General features: G+C 40.6%; 1 protein-coding gene across 3 annotated transcripts in view; it reads right to left on the reverse strand.

Annotated features, from left to right (window-relative positions):
• STARD13 (StAR related lipid transfer domain containing 13) overlaps window positions 1–17879 on the reverse strand; it is a 255593-nt gene that overhangs the window by 26189 nt on the left and 211525 nt on the right. For all 3 annotated transcript variants that reach the window (XM_054388684.1, XM_054388699.1, XM_054388691.1), the window contains 3 exons: window positions 7703–7774; window positions 5576–5657; window positions 143–206 (listed from right to left, as the gene is read on the reverse strand). In XM_054388684.1, coding sequence (XP_054244659.1) covers window positions 143–206; window positions 5576–5657; window positions 7703–7774 — 218 coding nt within the window. The remainder of the gene's footprint in view (window positions 1–142; window positions 207–5575; window positions 5658–7702; window positions 7775–17879) is intronic.

Here is a 17879-nt window from a genome sequence, read left to right on the forward strand (position 1 = left end):
TATCAGATAATGCTGACACATTGTTCAAAGTCAAATACACCCAACATACTTTTAAGAGCATTACTGACTTAAAAGGCTACATTGGGAAGATCTTATTACAAAAGCCAGGACCAAGCCAACACATTTCGTGAAGTTTCCTTACCTTTTTTCTTTGGAAGTTCACATCGAGTTTCATTGAGGCGCACTTGTTCAGTGTGTTCAGTCGTCTACAGGGCAAAGCAAATTCAAAAGATTAGCAGCCTCTGATTAAAGGGCATGACTTCTCTGAAGTTCAACAGCTTTTTTCTTATCTGCCTGTAGGCTGCCAACTGCATACAACAGGATACAGAAACGGTACTGCTTGTATTATTCCAGGCTATAAGACCACTGCATTAGAAGGGAATCTTAGCTTCATGTTACTTGATAGTAAGGTTTTATACATTGCTTTTTAATTCATAGGTATGTAAGTATTTAGCAACAGGAACAGGTATAAAGAAACACCTCTGATGACTGGGGAAACGACAAAAGAAGGAAGACTTAAGTTGCCTTCTGCTGGACCATAACATAATATGTCTAAAACAGGGATTCAAAGCATTAATGAAAGACAAAAGAAAAAAATGCAGTTCCTCACTTTAGGCAGTTAGCCACTCCTTTAAAAAGTTGACATAAAGAAGAACTTCTAGAGGTTAGTTACACATTTCTCCGCAGCCTATAGTTCCTTTCCCATACCTGTGGATCTTACGGACATGTTAGCATGCCCAGCGTGTAACAAATCTGACATCTTTAAGTATTTGCAGTTATTTTTGACCCTGTTTGTAGTGATGTCACCAGGGACTCTAAGGTTTCTATTCCTTAAATGCAAGGCTATCTCAAGAAGATAGTAAGTTGAAATAACAATCTGATAAAAGATGGAAAGTGAATGTGTGTATGTGTCCCTGTGCAGACACAGTTAGAGGACAAGGAAACATGCTATTTCAATAGAGAACCTACTATGCTAATCATAATTGATCAGGTTTTATTTGTACTTAAAGATCTTGATTCATGAAACAACCCATCTTCTAAAAGCAGAGGCTCAGAGTTAAATATGTTAAGCTTTGAACATTTTCCAGATTTAGGGCTGAATTTCAAAACAAAGAGAGGCAGAGTAAGAAAGCCATGTGCCCAAAACAATTCTGCAGGCTGCATGCATCTCCCATGTCTTTGCAACAAGAGCTGCCCCTGTTACTTCTGAATCTCAGGAACAGGCTGCAAACTATCTGATAACATGTATGCAGTAAATTACAAGGACACAGAAAAAAAAGTATCCCACCAATAATACTATATCTCACATAGCATAACAACATTATGGCATTAACATATTCCTCCCTGGGAATTCTAACATTAGAAATCCTTTCAAATTACCACCACTAATGAAAAACCAGCCCACCAAACATGGATCTTCCTTAAAAAAAATTTCCTCATAAAATATCAGCTGCTCATTTTCAGATAAAATACTCAAGCCAATAAACCTGCTATGGCATATTGGAAAAGTCCTGTGCTCATCATATTCATGTGAGGATAATGTATGCACAAGCATACCCCACATGCATGATAGTAATGTTCTTGAAATAAATTTCAGGCTTTGTGGCTCTGTAGCTCTATCTTCAGCATTCTGTCCACAAATCCTCCTCTGGGATTACAACTATTGCAAAGCTGATCTTTTGCCCAAACATGGAATTTCTCAACCCAAAGATGCGTTTTATTGGTGCCCTAGGGCTGAATAATGTTCAGTATTTCTTTTGAGTGCAAAATATTTAAATTTATTTATCAATATAAATTCCAAACATCACAGGCACAGACACATTTTCAAAGGACTCCAGCCCAAATTTAATAATAGAATCATAGAGTACCAGGTTGGAAGGAACCTCAAGGATCATCTAGTGTCATGGGGTTAAGAACTGGAAGTCTTAACCACAGAGACAGAAGGTCCTCCAGGTGCTAGACAGTCCAGGAGGTGGACGCAGGAAATTTTGTTATTCAGCCCCATAATCCTGCTATCTATAAGATGCAGCAAGGCCAACTCGGTCTTTCCCGGGTTTCCTCCCTCCTTTTGGCTCTCCAGAGGGAGTCCTTATGTGGTAACATGGGGGAGTAGTCCTGTTTATGGCCTTCAGAGGCCTGACTAATTTTTCCTGTGCAATTCTGGCCTGTTTAGGCAAGGGAGGCAATGGCAGGGGGTGGGGGTAGGAGAAAAGGAGCACTAGGGCTTGTGATTTAGTCTGCTTCAGAGAAGGTTTTGGGGGGTTTTCATGTATCCTGTATATGTATTAGGTGTTAAGGATTCATGTGTTCTGTATTTTCCTGTATATCTTTGAATATAATTCTGTATTTCTCTCCAGCTCAACAAGAGAATCTTTATTCTGCCTCCTTTAGGAGTAAAACTGTATCTGTCCACTCTTTAAAAGAAGACATCTAGTCCAACTTTTCTTGGGAAAAGCATAGCCTAGATAAGATTCTGAGTGTCCGTCCTTGGAGATGACTTCTACCAAGAGGTGACCTGGTGGCTCAGATCAGAATTCCTCTGCATTAGCTGGCTGAAGGGACAAGTTTGTAGCCACACTGACATGCCACCATGTGCCACCTGAGTGATCATAACTGCCACATCTGAATCACTCTCCTTGAGGTCAGTGGGAGCCATTCTAATGACTGCAGAAGAAGGCTTTCCATACTGTACCTGGAGAACTGGGCTTATCTCTTAGAGCAATACAACTCATTAGACAGCACTCATAATTTCAAAACTCTGAAGGTAGGATGTCCCATATACAGTGACCTTTGGGTCATTCACAAGGTATCTAAGAGACCATAGTTATGAGAAAAAAGGTTGCTAGCTGCTTGGCACAGTTCAAATTTTAAGAGCTTGGTTTAGGGGCCTATGCACTAGAGTGGGACGTAGTTGTTATTAATATTCTTAATCACTGTATTTATGTGAACACAAAAAGTACAAGATGGCTTCAGTCTTCCTTCTCATCCTCTTATCACAACAGTGACAACGTTTCCCAGAGCAGAACTGGTTGCTGCTATTTTGGACACAACACAAAGATCCAGCTATAAAATTTTCATGCCCAATTACTGTTTTGGCAGACTGACAGAATTTGCCTGCAGATTGCATGGCAATTTTCTATTGTTTGTTACTCAGTAGAACTTGAGTGGAATCTCTTGATAGATATGCCTCTAACCCAAAGGCCTCAAATTTGGTCTTTGCCAAATTTTCCAATGATACTGCAAACAGCAGGAGTGTTAAGAATATCTGAAAGGGATCACAGAAATCTTTTACAACAGGGAGTCTTAGGCTTTCTGATGAAAATACTACCAACTGCCTTAAAAAACTAAAAGGTTCCTTTGCATTTCTGCCTCATGCCGTCTTGTGTGCTACAATGCCACAATGATTATAAAATGAGATTGAGAGTCTGATTTGAGCCCACAAGAGCAGAGAAATTCAGTGTTTATGCTGGAACCATTACCATTCAGTGCTAAAACTCTGCTCAAACTGATTATTCACTCAGGCACTCCAGCTTTAAAATTATCCCCCAAATAAAAATGAGAAACCAATTTTGTTCAGTACTACAGGCTGTAAGCACTATTAGTCAGTGTGAAGGCTTGGTCATGCAAAGCTTTGAGGGCAGTTTGGGGTGATTGAAGAATGGAAGTTTGACTCCCAACCTGGGAAATGGTGGATACAGAAATAATAACCAGGCTTTTTTTTTACCCTTGTTTCATGAAAGTGCCTGCATCAGAAATAGTGTGGCCAGCAGGAGCAGGGAAGTCATTCTGCCCCTGTACTCAGAACTGGTTAGGCCACACCTTGAGTATTATGTCCAGTCAGGAGGTGTTAGGTATTAGGTAATAGGCTGGACTTGATTATCTCTGGCGTCTTTCCCAACCCGGTTGATTCTGTGATTCTTGAACAAAACCTGGACAACCTATTCCAATGCCTGACCACTCTCGCAGGAAAGAAATTTTTTGTAATATCCAGTCTAAATCTCCCCTGGCATAACTTGAGGCCATTTGCTCTCATCCTATCACCTGATAATAGGGAGAAGAAAATGACCCCCACCTCACTACAACCTCCTTTCAGGTAGCTGTAGAAAGCAAAGAGGTCTCCCCTCAGCCTCCTTTTCTCCAGACTAAGCAACTCCAGTTCCCTCAGGTGCTCCTCTTAGACTTGTTCTCTAGACTCTTCACCAGCTTTGTTGCCCTTTTCTGGATTCTTCCCAGTTCCCAAACCACAGTGAAGTATGTTTTCCACTATGCCAGACCGAAGCAGAGGCATGTGTGTGTGGAAAGAAAGTGTCTCTTGGAATAGAAATAGAAATCCCTCCCAGCAGGCCATACTGAACAGAAATAGATCAAATCTGCAATTATTCTGCTCCGCAGCATCTTTGAGCAATCGCTGTAAGATCCAGGTCTTTCCCTACTGATTTGTCTTCGGACACAAAGACTGCCAAGCACACACACAGAGAATGCTGTGTTCCCTGTATCTGTAATAGCCACAATAAGAAGCAATAGGTCCCACTTGCAGCAAGGGAATTTGAGATAGCCTTCTGACAGCTATGTCCAGGAATTACCTGGATCCTCCAGGAAGAAGAGTATTTCCTGGCATGAAGAGATGGACTAGATGACCTCTCTTCCATGCCTATTTTCTGTGGTTCTCAGAAATCCTCTTCTCAGTCTCCCATCACAAACCCATTAATCCCTGCAATGCACAGCACGATGTGCAGTGGAACAGCGTATACTCTCTGATGACTTTGGCCACAGTTGCAGAAAGGGAAATAGAGTTCTGTCCAATTATCCTGATGTTGGTGTTGTGAAAGTTTCCATAACATGTAATAAAGCCTGCTTGGTTAAGGGCCAGATGTTTCTTTGTCCTTGCTGAAGAGGAGAAGAGCACAGGAGAAAAAGGAGAGGAAAAATGCCTCTGCAATGTGCTTTTGCAGGACTACCACAGAATTGCTGCTTTTTGAGTCCTCGGGGACAGTACTTCAGCAATGCGGTAATGGTATATTCATCACAGGCAGCATATAAAAAGCTAGATAAACAGCAAATGCAAGCTTTCTGGGAGGGACAAATCAGTGATTAGTTGTCGTGGCTGTAGTACTGTAGGGTTCTAGTCCCACTTCAGTTACTGGTGCCAAAAGGAGAGTACCAAGGGAATCCCAGCAGCATGAAAAACACAACTGCTGCCAGAAAAAGTATTTGCTGAATTCTGTGTACTGAAGTTTGGTCTTTTCTGCTGTGCTTGGACATAAAAGTTATTCATCTGCAACTCAAATATGACTCATTTATTCAAGGATTGTATGTACTACTGCTATCTCTTTCTTAAAATGCAGATATTTCAAATTCATTGGATTTGGGTCTTCTCAAATAATGTGATGTTTTCCATGAGTGTAGTGGGGGTCCTGCTCCACTATTTTCCATGAGAGGAATTAATTCAGAATGGCAGCAGTATAGATATCATTGCTTGGGCGAGCAAACATCTCTATTTCTACTGATACGCAAACAATAACAAATCAGTTCATGTTTTCAAATTATCAGAAAAGAAACTTCAGGTGTTATTTACCTGCAAAGAGGTTCTACAAGGTCCTTATCAAGAAAATCATGATCTTTCTTCACTGCAGCAATGTCAATGGGAAACTGGGAGTCTATAAAAGGAGACAAAATACTAAGATGACTGTTTTCTATTCAAATGAAAATACATTATCTTCATCCAAATTGCTTTGTGTGTGCTTCCTCACTGCAATCTAGCATGACCAATTTCACTCAGCTGTGGTTCTCTTCCATCTGTATCTGTGACCCTTTCAGTTACTTCATTGTTTTTTTTCATTTTAAAGGTACATTTGAACACCCTTTGCACCAACTGAGAGAGCAAGATTATTTCATTTTGGCTTTAATAAGATACTCAGTTTTGAGCTGTTCCTTCTAGCACCTAGAACAAATGAATGAGATCAGGGAATTACCAAAACACTTTCTTTAACTACATAAGCAACAATGTTCTCCATTCCTGTTACAGTGACTCAATGAGTTATTTGCTATACTGACTTTTCCCTTGAAAAAGAAATGTTACACACTTCTTCCTTTTAATACAGGTCCCAATAACAATGATTATAGACAAAGAGTTACTCAACTAACAGAGCCAAAAACACAAAAGAAAAAGAAAAACCTGAAATATAACCCCAAATATTAGCTAAAAAGCCAGACTAATGTTCTGGAAACGGACGTTTGTAATGAAAAGTGACATGACTGCAACACATTAGTGGGCTCTGTAATGGTGGGATTGGTTCCAGCACTATGGCTGCTCTCCAGACTGCTCTTCCATGCTTAGGTACCACAGCAGGATGCTGAAATACAGGAACTGCAGCCAGCACTTTCAGACACTGGTGCTTAATGCTGACATAATAGATGTCTCTAAAAACCAACTTGTATTCAGAAATGCAGACTGCCTAGAGTGCACAGTTGACTGTATGGGAACTGTGGGAGTCTAGCACAGGTTGGCTTTTTAGAGAAAACATCTCTTTGAGTTTGGCAAGCAGCAAGGTCTCCTTTCTTCAGGGGACTTAGTATCTGAGATACTCTGATTACAGGGAAGACACCAAGGTACTACTGGGCACCCAGGACTGTGGCAGACACACATCTGTGTCAGCTTTGGTTTGGCAGGCTTGTCAATCTTAGCTCCTTCCTGGGTTTAAGAGAGCCCACCTGGCTCCTGTGGAGCCACCCAAATGTCTCTGTATGATGCTCCTAGTCCTTGGGCACCGAAGCAGCCCATCAGAAGCCAGCACTTGAACCTTGGGGGACATCATTTGGCCATCAGAGGCTGGCAAAGTGTCCTCGCCACGATGCTCCCCACCACCCTCAGCCCCATAGGAGGGATAGATGCTGTCTGAGCTGGCTCAACAAAAAGCTGGCTCTTACCCATGGGGTTTCTTGGCTATTGCTCTGTGTGTGGAGCTGTGCTGTCTCCAGACCCAAGCTGACCCTGGAACGTGTCCAGTGGCGTTTGGCAGAGCTGCTTTTTTGGCTAATAAGCCCAAGCAGGTCTGAGCTGACTCTCTGTCTCTGGCAGAGAGAATATGCAGTTTGGGAAAAATGAGGATCATCTGCAGTTTCCCTCTCAGCATTGAGCTAGGGAGTGCAGGAAAATCCCATCCCAGTCATCAAACTGCTCCTGAATGCAGCAGCAGTACAACCACTCGCCTTGCCCTTGTGGATGCTGCTTCTCTGGGCATTCACACTAGAGCTAGGAAGGGGACACAGTCATTTGCTTTGAGTTAGCAGCAAAATATTGGCTTCTCTTGCTTTGCAAATGCTCAGGTTATTCACTACTGGTAGCCTTGTAGTTTTCAGTCTTATTTTCAGTAACTTTTAATGCTTTCAATCTTATTTTACACAATGTTCAGGAAGTTTAAAAGAAAAAAAAGATCTATGTATTTAGAATTTTTGTACTTGTTTGTGCTGACCTTTGAAATTTACACAAATTATGTCCCTCTTTTTTATTTCTTCCCATGTCTATGAGGGCAAGAATCTTGCTTTTCTTTAGGCATTGGTATGACTCCAGCAGCTGAGGCTTTGTAAAGCAGCCAGCCATGGCTATAACTCAGTCAAATGCATAGTTGGCTGACTGTAAGCTCTTCTGGCAAGGTCTCAGTGCACTTTCAGTACTGCACAAAGAGAAGAAAAAAATACTTACTTTCATAGAATTGAGCATATTGGGGAAATCCAGCTGCACGTAACCAGTCACACGCTTCCTTTGCTTCAATTTCTGACCAGAAAGAAAAAAGAGAAAAGTTAACACTTTGTTATTACATTGAGGTTCTTCTAATTATAAGAAAATTGCTGAGAGACCTGGTAGTAGCTGTTTGTTGATTAAAAGTACTGTCATCACTCTGAAGTATTTTTTAATAGCATCAAATAATAATAACATCAAATAAATAATAATAGCATCAAATGAAATAACCCTCAAAGAAATCCACAGGGCCCTTGGGTCTGCATAACCTCTGAGTGACCAGGATGAAGTGATAATCATCTCCATGCAGCAGGAGAAGTTACTCATCCAAGTTTGTGGTCCTTCCCCCAGGGTAAGTTGTTGGGAAGAGGTGAAGATAAAGAAGGGTGCAAATGGGGTGAGAGGGAGCACTGTGTTTTCTCCTGCTCTGATAGTTCTTGAGGAGAAAAATCCCATGTGAAAACCATTGAAAGCTCAGCCAGGAAAATCCCAATGCGGTCTCATGTTACTGAAGGGACAATTGCACAGGTAGGATGTGCCTTCCTACCTTTACTCATCTGAACTCCATTATGTGGACTCCCTCCCCTGTCAATATAGAAAGTTTCTTCCAGTTTTTTCCAAAGGGTGATTAATTTCACCTTAAAGCAGTGTCTAAAATCAGTGGGATAAATCAACTACTGACAATGCTTTTCTCGTATGGCTGCTAACAGAGGGAGAATGAACAACTCCAGGTATGTCTGTGCAGCTAAGTAAAATCGATACAGGTAGTAGCTTCAAGTGCTGGACCCCAGACTGCTTACTATTTAATTTTAATCTACTTCCAGGCCTGTTTTGTACTGTTTCCATTACTGATTGAGACAAATCTTTTCTTGAGAAGGTCAGAGGAATCAGTCTGTGTCATCTTGTCTCTGCCTCTCCACTACTTAGAATTATGGACACGGCTGCTGCTGGATGAAGTTGCCCCTACAAAACAGCTTTCACTGGATAAGATGCATCTCATCCCTATGGAAAAGGTTGGGGAATCATCAGCTGGGCAAGAGAAAAGTCCCTCCTTAGTCTGGGGGTGACTAGGAATAGGTAAGGATGAGAAAATGGAAAGAAATCATGTTCAAGAAGGGGACTACATAAGAACTAAAGCTGTTTGCACAGGAGAGGCAGATCCACCCCATGCAATTACTTCAGAAGCAGTAAATAAATGTCAGCTACACAAGAACAGAGTATAAACTTTTAAGTGTCTCCAGCAGAACAGACTTTATGCACTCCAGCTGGCACACACATGCTTATGCACCTAGCCTCTGAGATGACTACTGCATGTTGACAGTAAGGTACTTCGGTTTTTGCCAAGGCCCATGGACTCATTCTACAGGGTGCAGGGTGCAGGGTGCCAGGTTCAGCTCTGCCCAGCACCCACACCACATGTGTATGCAGCTGCTCCCAGAGCAACTGGAGGAACAACTGAAAACAGAGGCTCACCCAGAGAAATGTGGGTTGCTGGGGAAACGTGGGCAACACCTCCTTGCTACCCAGATCTAGATCAGGATCTGCCACTTGAACAGTTTCAGTGTACAAGATCAAAGTCAAAACACATATCTGCACCTCTTCGATTTGCAAAACACTAAGGAATGGAGTGCGCAGGTGTTGAAGAAAGTAGACATTTTATGTTGCTTATTATTCAACCTGAATGAATCAGTCAAAGGTTTTGGCACATTTATGGTTGTAAAATCTAGGCACTCATAATACAAAACACTAAATATAAAAGAAGCAATGGAACTGGAAAAACCAAATCAGGCTTAGTTACTCTTCTGCATGTTCTGCTTTGCATGGAAAAAAAAAATCCAGCTGTAAATCTGTTTTTTACTAAAATGCATTTTTACAGAAAGGAGATGCTGGTGTGATTTTTTTCCTCACAAAACTCTGTTCACTCATTACACAGATTTACCCACTGAAGCTCAGATAAAACCTAATTTGAATATACTCTGCAGTATGTAACCCATACACCTTTCTGCTCCTCTAAACACCGAGCCATGCCAGCTAATTTTGCTGCAGAAATCAAGAATACAAGGTCTAACGTTATCAAAAGCTTGATTTCCCAAAGATGATTAGACAGTCAGTAATAGCTCTGTAATGGCCACAACTATTAACAGTGCTGAAAAGGATTTACCACCAGGTCTTCATTTGCTTTGACATTAGTTCATGTCAAGGCCAAAAAAAGGAGTATGAAAGTACATTCAGTTCCTAACACTGCACAAAAGAATGAGCAGCTTACATAAAACGTGGCTCTCACTACTGCACATCTGTGTGCTGAAAGCACATCTCTATTATGTTCCACTGAGACTGAATATTTTTATTAAATGCTTGGAAAAAAGACAAGTCTTTATATTTTTTTCTTTTGCTTAATTCAATCTCATGAAACACAGATGAATCCATCCCATTTCAAAATGTATTTTACAACTCAGAACAGCTGTATGTACATTCTAGCTTTATCTGGCCTGGAATAACAACTAACAGAGGCTGTGGGTGATGGAGAATGCTACCAATTAATGCTCTTATATGCTTATCATATTTCACTGTATTTTGCAGTTGGCTGCTCAGTGGAGATTGCTGAGGAATATTCCTGTAGACCAAGTGAGACCTGAAAAATATCATGTTGCAATGCGTGAATGATTGCAGGGAATTATCAGGGCAGGGAATTATCAGGGAAGTAAATCTCACCCTTTTGTGGGGGTTTCGTTGGTCGATTTTTTTTCCATGAGTTTGTTTGCAACATTGCAACCAGTCAAAAATGATCGATTAACTTCTGCTACAAAACCTAGACTCTATCTCCTCCATGAAGGCACCTATGGAGAGCACTCTCATTCTCTGAATGATCACTTCAAACAAATAAATTCAGCCTTGAATAAGACTTGCTAAGTAAGCTTGCAGGACATTTGGTTTTGGACACGTATCAGAGCCCATTTTCCTCCCATACCTCTCTTTCCTTTTTTGGTCTTATTTAGAGGACAGCAAAGGAGAAGTGCAATGAGTGCTGCTGTCTCAGCCCAAAATAAGACTTTGCTCCTGAGAATGCATTTCTACTTGTTAAAGGCACCTGTTTGAGCCATTCCCTATTTGGCTGCTCCTGCAAGTTTGGTAAAATGGCATAGCCAAGGATATATTCATCAGCAGACATTGAAGGTGATTTCTATTATTTTACCCAGGGCAAGTAAACCAAATTACAGTTCAGAATGCAATGCAGATGCTTTCATTACTGCTTAAAACATAATTTGAGATACTCAGTTTAACCTTCGCTTTCTGTGCACATACTCTATTATTTGCTTTTTGTTACTGGCTATGTAAACATCAGTGAAGACTATTTTGAGAAGGAATGAGTACAGCACAAAAAAGACCTCACTGAAGCTATCAATAAAGGGTTGCAGAAATACCTTTGACAGGGTTGGTGCAATTCTGCTCCCATGTTCAGACTAGCGCAGGCACCTGAACCAGCCTGTAGCAGCAGCACTGTTTTGGTGCGACACTGACAGACCTGGAAAACTGCATGTGTTCACAGATGGCTCCAAAGCAGCTTGTCAACAGAACAGAGAAGGGCTGTCACACTCAAAGGAGTGTTTTTAGAGAGGACATGTCTCATAGTTTTGTATTCAAGGCGGGAAGGAGCCACAGATCCTCTCAGAAGCACATGAGCCACCACTGACCCACAAGTATGAGCCACTGCTGACCCATAAGCAGCATCTCCCTTGGCATGACTGAAAAAAGGCTGCTCACCACACTGCAGCTGATAGTGGGTTTGCACTCATGCCAGCTCTGCTGACAGAAAAATGTCAGGGATAAGTTATGTACTGCCCTCCACTTGCTTGGGCATCAGTTAATGACAATCATTAATTTCTAAGGTTAGATAATAGTGCAGTCACAAATATTGACAAGCTACAGTATGTCTCATAGTACTTGAATCCTCAGTGTTTGGGGATTTTTCCAGTTTTGAGTTAAGTTTCACAGGAAACAAACTTCTCTTTTCCATTTCACTTTTGTACTGGATAGTGAGTTACAACTGGGATCCACACATGCAAAAGCCCTCTGGCCATATTTCTAGGGAGGTCAGGTAATGGTTTCCTCATCTCCATATCCTGTCATCTGCCAGCTTTTCCTAGGAGATATGCCCAAAGTTCCCTGCACACAAGATGTTGCTATTGACCTTCCTTATGCATTGCCCCAGAAAACCCCCAGATGTTGCCCCTGCCCCATCAAAACCTTTCAGTGCCCATATGCAAGCATCGGCTCAAAACCTTATCATACACTTCTTTGATCAGCCAAGACATCTTCCTCCCCTCCTCTTTCCTAGGGGATTGTGTCTTAATCTTTCCTCCTAGAGTTGTCCCATTATGTATTAAACGAAAAGTTTACCAGTGACACTGATACGGTGTCACACAACAGAGACTGAAGTGCAAATCTCTGATCCAAAGGTAGAGTGAATTAGAGAGAGGTTCACCCAGGAAACGTGACAGATGTTCAGGGCACAGCTGGGACTTGGCTTTGAGTCCATCTCTGGTGTTAAGCAGGTTTGAGCTTATCTCCTGCAGACCATGTGGGTACTCTGGCTATTCTGGGGCTCAAATACAGGCAGGTGCTTGCAGCCTTTCTTCCACCACTTTCTCTGATTCTTCATAAACTGTTTTGATGCTGCCCAATGCCAGAGGAAGACTCTAGCACCCAGCTGCCACCAAAGGCAACATTCTGCTGCTGGATTAGCAAGCGGACCCAAATCCTCTCTAAGGGTCCTCTTTAGTCCATGTTAGCCGCATTTTAGCAAGCCCAAGAAAATCAAACCGCTGTGACAGTTCCTCTTCACACAAAAGAATGCAAAACTGTCTGGAAAGATGTTTGGAGAAAATTCTCTGTCAAGAGAAAAACATGTAAGTAAATTAATTTTCTATCTTGGGACCTTATCACTGTCCACAAACGACAGTGCTAAACCCTAGATACTAGAGTTTCTTTCCTTCTCCTAACTACACATCAGCATTTCATCTTGCTTCTGCCTTTTTGCCTCTCTCCCTCCGGCTCTTCTATCTTTTGTTTTGCTTTTTCTCCCTTTTAAAAGAAATCATATTTCTTATTTTAAATTCAGGTATCTCTGCACAATACCACGAAAAAAAGAGCAACCACAATAAATAAGGTACATAATTACCACATCTATTATCTTTGTGTCAGCTTTATGTGCTAACCTTTATTATTCATCTGCCTGTAACAAATCACTGTTTATGCTTACTTTTTTCACTGACCCTATATTGCTCACCACTTAAATCGAATTTATTAGACATAAGATAAAATATCTGGGAGTGTTAGAGAAAATGATCAGTGCATTGGACTGTGCAGATGCATCAGTGAGCTCCAGTGACCATGTCAAGCCAGTCTGCTTGGCAGAAGAGGTCTCATTGTTCCAAACATTGTTTGAGAGTAGAGTAACGATTTGGTTTTAGACCACCTCTCTGAAAGGTGAACCAGAGAATACTCCTGAGGATGAAACATTGATCATGTCTTATGCCTGAGGCATGCTCAAGCAACTATGGATGATTCTGCCTTGAGTCACTGGTCTTGATGCAAGTTTTGCATCCCATACACCTGCCATGTCACCACCCTGATGTCCTCTCACAGGAGCACTCATGAGCACAGATGGGATCTGTAGGACAATTCAGTTCAGGCTGAAGCTGTATGAGAAGAGGCCAACCATATTTCAAATTCATCTTGCAGCCCAGTCCAAGATACTTTAAAAGCTGTCATTACTGTCTTGCTCCTACATCTCATCGTCTTTAGGATACTTATCTGGGTAGCTGTTGTTTTTATTTTACAGAGTGGTACTAAAACCACTTCAGAAGTGCACAAGCAGGTTAGAGATAAGGTTGGCGGGAATGAGGTGCCCAACTCCTTCAAAATATAAAAATATGGCTATGCCACTCCTCAGTTACTAATAGCCCTAGAAATCTGGTCCAAACAGACCAAAACTTCTGATACTTAAACTGATCACTCCATTGTTGCTCAGCTTCTACATAATACTGAAGGCTGATAGGTTTCCATTGAATGGTATTTGCAAAGCTATTGTGAAGCAAAGAAATTAGACTACAATGGAGTAAAGGTGCTAAATGGTAAAGAACTGTAAATATGAGAAAAATATAATTTTCTAAGGTCACACAGGAAATTCACTGCAAAACAGAGGCTCACATCTATACCTGGCATGGAACAAGTTAATGTTAATGCCTTAACTACTAGACTATCATATTGCTTCACTTACTGTAAGCAGGTTGGTGCAGACCACGGAAACATACAAAACTTCTCATATTCCCTAAGAGAAAAGTCCCATGCAATTTAATAAAGACAGATACAATTCTCTGCAACCTTTCATGTTGCATCACACCCATCAGAATTCTTTAAAAGGGAACGTTCTAAAGCTTATTTATTGGATGGCATAAACTTTTGTGTAAGGGATATTTGTGCTCTGAAAGAGTTTAAGCTTTTAGTATAATTTCCAAGAACTCCAGTTAAGGGACTGCTTTTCTTTAGAGGTCTAATGTCGTATCCCATTCGCATCCACTCTAGGACTTTTCCAGGGGAATTTCAATAATAATGAAAAGGTAATTGTACCATGTACCCATAAAATTACCATTTATAGTACAAATCTATCATAAATAAAATAAAACATAAACATACAATGAATGTATATGATTTTACTACGCCACGGTGTGTACTCTTCAATAAATTCTGATAATAAGGTTTTCAAAAGTGAAATTTCATTAGAATTATTTTATATCATGCCATATAATTACTATTAGAGTCAAGGTTATGTTTTGCAAGTAAGGAGCAAATAAAGCTGTCAAAGTGTTATTTTAATAGACCTTAAACTTTTGCAGAAAAATTGTGGCTCTGGTAATAACACAATAAAATATGGACCTTTTAAACCACTGCAGTTGAATATAATTCAAATGTCAATAGAAAAGGATCCTTTCAACTTCATGAGTAGTTTCTTTATGTGTAATAATTTACACTTGGTGAATCATAGTCAGATGATGTCCATTCTTGCTCTGACTTCTTAGAAAGGTTGAAAGTGAGAATTAATATTTATTGACATGAAAAAAAATCTCATATGCTGAGAGATTAAAAGATTTAGACTGTTTACCGTGCAGAGCATATTAATGAGGAAGGGTTACGATAAAAGGCTACAAAAATCAGGGGTAATATAAAGACAGGAAATTGGGAACTTGTATTTGCTCTACTTTGCAGCACAAGGACAGGGAAATTAATGAAAATGGAGGAATTAATAATAAGGAAGGCAGTATGAACTGATAAAGTATTTTTTTTAATATCATCCATAAAATTCTTTGCCAAAGGACACTGGGATGAGGAGATGAGTGGACTTGAAACTCAGCTGGAGTTATTTAACTGCTCAGTGTTACCACCACAGATTTGAGAAAGGATTCTCCAGAATGGAATAAATGAAACCAAGCTAAAGGCAGTTATAAGATTATTTTTTCACAGTTAGATGACCCCTTTTCCTTCTGGGCTACTGACACTCATTGCTCAGACATAGTCTGGACTATGTTTCTTTCAACTACTACAGTTGTTTTGTTCCCTACTACCACCAAATTCTGCACAGCCTAGCTGGGAGGCTTCTCATCAGCCTTTTATCTTGAGCAAGGCTGCATTTCCCAAGGAAAATGGTGTGTTATTCCAGCAAGTAGTTAGGAACCTAAGTTCTCTTTGGGTGAAAGAACTGTGCTGAATTTCCTACCTAAATTAATGGGATGCTGGTAAAACTGGTAGGCCAGAGATTTATAGCAGGTTCATCAGGCATGAAATGTTACAGGTCTGGCAACAGTGTCTGTATTAATATTTTTTACATTTAGATCTCATCAAAGCTAAGTATACAACAAAATGATTTTCCTCAGGCTAATAACGTGATGCAAATAGCACCTCAACAACAGGGAAAACACAAACTGCTTGCAGTGTAGGAGAGGTTTTTGTACAACATGCCATGCTCCACCAGTTCTTTAAGCTGAGAGGTGACTCACAGAGGACACTGAAGCAGCCAACACAAGCCAGCAGCAATACAGGGACTCATAAAGATAACACTAACCTGAGGGACTCCCAGTTGAGAGTAATTAGCCACCTTTCCTGGCAGCCACCATTGTGCCTCAGAGACTTTAACATAAAATCAGTTCCTCAGGGAATTCTCCCATTATGTAGACTTGCAAGTAACTCTGCTGAGGTATGGGGTGTTCAGCACAATTGGGAACCTAAACATGAGATCTGGGCAGCAAGTTGTCTTAACATTCAAAGTCTTAAACATAACATTAGTAGCACAGCAAAGATACAGTGCTAACTGATGCTGAAAAGCCATATCCATGTTACACCGCTCAACTGTGTGACGAAACCAAAAGATTCAGTTCTTAACCTCTGAGTGTCCTCTTGAGGTCTTCAGCTGCTGCTTATCATCATGGTCACTTCTATTTACTGCTGGTTTGCCCTTCTTTTCCTTCATGTTTTCCACTCCGAAGTCACTTAAAACTAACTCTTTGCCATTCATCTCTCTGACATTTTTGCTACCCATTGTCCCACATGTCCACTCAGTTTATACAACCTTACTCTGTGCTAGTTTTTTTCCTTTTTTTCCCCATCTTTCTTTTAAAGTCCTGAAACAGGACTTTAAATCCAAAAAATCTCTCCCTATCTTCAAGTATCACTTCAAAATCACTTTTCTCCTTAGCTTACAATTGATTTGTACAATGCAGCACTTTGTGATGATGCTAATAAAACAATAGCTTGTATCCCACATCTCATCTTGAGGCACTTTAAATGGTTATAAAAACTGATGTGAAAGTTATATATAGGGATCACTTCATCCATGGGTGAAATGCAGCTGCATTAGGATGAAATGTGGCAGCTGCACAGAAGAATGCTGCAGCAGTTTATGACAAGAAACAAGGAGAATACTTTATCCAGCTGAAACTACTAACTGGATTTATGAGATAGATAAAATTCAACTAATATATATATACTGGAAGCTGACAAGGACACAGGCTCTCCTTCCTTTAGTCTAAGGAAAAATACTCTGTATTACTAATGGGCAGAAGTGATTAACAGCTTGGTTCCCTCCACATCCTCCCCCTTCCGCATTAGGATTTATATTCCTTTTCTTGCCTTCTGACAGCTCCCATGAGTCTTGGCTCAGTACAGACTCGGAGTACAGAGTACCACCCACCCATTCTTCAATATCATGCTGCCCTTCCCACCTATTTGGCCTATTCAAAAGCTGAGCACCACAGCCTTGAGAATTAACAGGGGATGATACATGAGCACTGTATGTCCACTGAAAAATGTGTTTGGATAAAGGCCTGGAAAATGTGAGTCTTTATATATACAAAAAGACTCTAATACCATCTAATATAAAATATATTATATTTTTAATGTGGAAGGAACATTATCAAATAGGTAGAAAACGAGTAACAATCCCTTGGGATTGTAACAATATCTCTTGGGATATATTTTAAAACTTCTGGGGGCTCATAGAGTCACTATAGGCCAAATTTTGAAAAGAGACTCTTTATGAGTTTCTGTCTTTAGGTTCCCAAGATAAGAGATCTAAGTGGCCTCTAAGCTTCTATGTATTATGGAGAGGCCTGAATACCAAAATATCTATTGAACTATTATTGAAAAGGGAAATGTTGAGTACAGCTGGTATGCAGAAAACCTTCAAGTGTGTGCTCACTTGCCACCCAGAGGGTACTATAAAGGGATTTTTACAATGTACCATTGCTAGTTCCGTAACTAATAGATATTATTAATAAGTAGTCATTGAAGCATTGTAGCTTTATGTACCTATTCATGTAATATGTTCATGATATATTCATGTAACATGTTCATGTTGTAACACTATTTTTGAAGAGTGAAAGACTGACTGGCCCACAGGCTGCAAAGCAACTTTGCAGAAAAGGACCTGAGGATCTGGTGGACAACAACTTGAAAAGGAAGCAGCAATGTGCCCTTCTGCAACACAAGAGCAGATGCACAGAACTGCATCCAGTTCTGGGCTCCCCAGTAAAAGGGGATTTTACTGGAGTGAGACCAGCACAGGGCTATGAAGATGATTGAGGGACTG

This window comes from Indicator indicator, chromosome 1 (genome assembly GCF_027791375.1).
Source record: "Indicator indicator isolate 239-I01 chromosome 1, UM_Iind_1.1, whole genome shotgun sequence".
Taxonomy (NCBI): domain Eukaryota; kingdom Metazoa; phylum Chordata; class Aves; order Piciformes; family Indicatoridae; genus Indicator; species Indicator indicator.